This window comes from Populus euphratica, unplaced genomic scaffold (assembly GCF_000495115.2).
Source record: "Populus euphratica unplaced genomic scaffold, PopEup_1.0 scaffold5781.1, whole genome shotgun sequence".
Classification (NCBI taxonomy): domain Eukaryota; kingdom Viridiplantae; phylum Streptophyta; class Magnoliopsida; order Malpighiales; family Salicaceae; genus Populus; species Populus euphratica.
The window spans coordinates 261-3,324 of NW_011505544.1; the positions used below are offsets into that span (position 1 = coordinate 261).

Genomic DNA, 3,064 nt, shown 5'->3' on the forward strand with positions numbered 1-3,064 from the left:
TTTATATATATAAGCCAAGAGAAATCTGGATTGTACTAGACAAATAGGTGAAACAAACCTCACTTGTAAGGGTCCTTTTCTCCTATGAACCTGACTTAAAAACTTGGTTTCTAATCAGGAAAAAATTATAAATAGCTTCAAGTAGATGTCAAGCTTGTGAAATTAACCATTTAAGTTAACCCCATGCTATGCATCACAAACAAGTCAACGGACAGCACTAAAGACAATTAATCCTCTTATTGCACTTTTCCTTTTGGTATGATGGACATGAAGTTGGAAGCCGAAATGATTGTTGTTTCAATGCAAACACTGGTGTGGATGACAATGGGGAAGAGGAGAAGAGGGTGGTTTTTTATTCAAGAAAGTGTGAAAGTGATATTAATTTGTTTTGGGAATAAGATTCTCAAGTCAAAAGATTTGATAAAGAATGACCTAAATAGCTAAAACATGATTCTTTTTATTTTGTGACTTAATTTTGTTGATAGAAAACTATTTTCATGTATTGCGTTTACCATGTCCAGGGAGCGTACACAGGGGTTTGTTCACAGCAGCATGTGCCTAGTTACAAAAATATAATTGATAAGTTCAAGGCTAAAGGGATTGATTCTGTCATTTGTGTGGCTGTTAACGATCCATATACTATGAATGCTTGGGCAGAGAAACTTCAAGCTAAAGATGCTGTAAGTGATTATTGTGAATCATATACATTCCTTTCTCTTTTCTTACATGTGATCTGAAAACCTTTTCTATTTGTTTTGATTTTGCTTGTCTCCTATTTTGTAATGTCTCAATTTCAGTTAAACTTTATGGTTGAATCTTTACAGTTTTCTATATTCTAGGAAATTTCCTAGAAAACTAGATAATTCTCCAAAGTAGACATGACCTTAATGGCTTTATTCCCCAGTTGTGCATTTATGTGACATCACTAAACCATGTACTGTTTGCTGCTTCATAAGATGTCTGCAAGTGGAGTTAATTTTCCGGCCACTTAATCCCAAGAAGCATCGGTGCTGTTATTATTTCCATACTGTAGAAGTTTTATCCTCTCTGCAGGAACAATGTCATCTTGTTAGGGTAGTTAACTGTGCCAATAAGCAGTATCTTCTTCACTTTATTTCCCTTTTAACTAGCCTTTTTCTATTTTAGATTGAATTTTACGGAGACTTTGATGGGAGCCTTCACAAGAGCTTGGAATTAAATAAAGATCTCTCTGTTGCTTTGCTAGGGCATCGCTCTGAAAGGTATGATGCTGCCATGTCTGTTCTTGGTGTTCTAACATGCGTTTCCCAGCATTCTGAATTATCTGATCTAGGGATCTCATTTGATTTCCCTGTTTTTCTTTTTGCTGAGTGGGCTTTGAGCCAATTAATCCTAAAGAAACATCCATGTATTTGTTATTATCTGTAAGGTGGCAGTTAAAATGCAATTCGTAGTTCATATTGGTTATTTACTTTCATGCACCCAAACTCTACTGATCCGTGTGTTGATCATGGATATATTTTCCTTAGACATTTGACTCTTGTGTACTTTGTGTAGATGGTCTGCTTATGTGGAAGATGGAAAGGTGAAGGTTCTAAATGTAGAGGAAGCTCCATCCGACTTCAAGGTTTCCGGCGGCGAAGTCATACTGGGTCAAATCTAATTTTTCTTTGGTTATGTTTATAATTTTTGGGTTGAACCTTGGATAACATTGGTAAAATAATCCAGGTTGGTGCTATGTATCATATGTTTGATTCCAGAGTCACCGGAGCTTTTATGCCAAGCCTGCCAATCTATCATTTTTGGGTTGAACCTTGGATACCATTGGTAAAATAATCCAGGTTGTTGCTATGTATCATATGTTTGATTCCAGAGTACTCTTGGCTGTTTTGTCTGTGGTGTTGTACTAGAATTTTTCGTTGGAGGGAATAAGTTGCGTTTACCCACTTCTAGTCTCAGCTTTGTCATAAATTCTAATGAAATCTGAACATGCTCGTCAAAAACTAGCTTTGGCTTCTTGGATTTTGTGACAACGATGTCTTTGTTCTCCCGTTCTAGTTTCCTTATCTAAAATTTTCTCACCGGTGACTAGAAATTCTAAACATGGAGAGTGTGTTTTTGTATTTTAAAAGTTTTTTAAAAAATGTTGATCTTTTATTAATTTTTTGTTTCAAATTTTTGTTTTGTTGTTTCTGGGTTGTTTTTATGCATTTATATTAAAAATAAATTTAAAAAAATAAAAAAATATTATTTCAATATATTTCCAAACAAAAATACTTGAACAATTTATAATAAAAATATACCTCTAGCAATTTTTTAACCCAAGAAAATGATTATAAGGTTGATTTTCATACAATCAAATAAAAATTGGCATAAGAGATACCTGGCTAAAATACAGCTATTTCCATGCCTGTTTATGCTATGTCACTTTTCCCATTTTACGAACCAACACGTTCCTTCCTCATAACAATACATCCAAAAACTTGGGAAACATGGCAGAAACAAGAATGGAAATAGCATGAACATAATTACATATTTAAAGAATTTGACAGAACTCGAGATTTACGTGGACCTAGAAATTATATCTTCAATTCTTGACGATGACGAAGAAGAGCATAATCATGGGCACCGTGGATTGTTCCCAGGGCCACCATAATAGAAGTGTGTGCCCCATTCATTGCTGTAGGAGCTTTGGATGTTGTAACAATTGGTGTTTTCAGCTAGGGTTGAGATACTTCGGGCTGAACTGAGGCTGTTATCAGAGTCTACAATCTCTAGGTTCCGAAAATAGCTTGCTTTTCCGAACCCATCTTCCGCAAAGTGGCCCGACCCCATCTGTGTCGATGTGTGCTTGCCGTTGGCCCTTGAGTTCACCACCTCGCCGCCCCACTCCACCATGGTGGCATGCTTTGCTAGGTGTGTAAATAGCTCAGCTGGCCAGTATCCTACTAGGGTGTTGTCACCAAAACTCATCCACCAATTACCTAGCTTTGGATCCTAATTCCAAAAAAAAGAAGAAGAAGAAGAAGAAGAAGAGTTAAAACAATAAAATAAAAAAAGCTAATTAGACAAATAAGTTTTTGCA

The 3,064-nt window shown here is 35.9% G+C and overlaps 1 protein-coding gene across 1 annotated transcript; it reads left to right on the top strand.

The window, feature by feature from the left end:
* The first annotated feature begins 482 nt into the window (after positions 1 to 482).
* On the top strand, positions 483 to 1,929 carry LOC105120234 (peroxiredoxin-2F, mitochondrial-like). Its single transcript, XM_011018416.1, has 4 exons — positions 483 to 680; positions 1,147 to 1,241; positions 1,537 to 1,666; positions 1,742 to 1,929. Exons 1-3 carry the CDS (start codon positions 498 to 500, stop codon positions 1,640 to 1,642), a joined length of 384 nt encoding a protein of 127 aa, XP_011016718.1. The 5' UTR covers positions 483 to 497; the 3' UTR covers positions 1,643 to 1,666; positions 1,742 to 1,929.
* Positions 1,930 to 3,064: the final 1,135 nt, after the last annotated feature.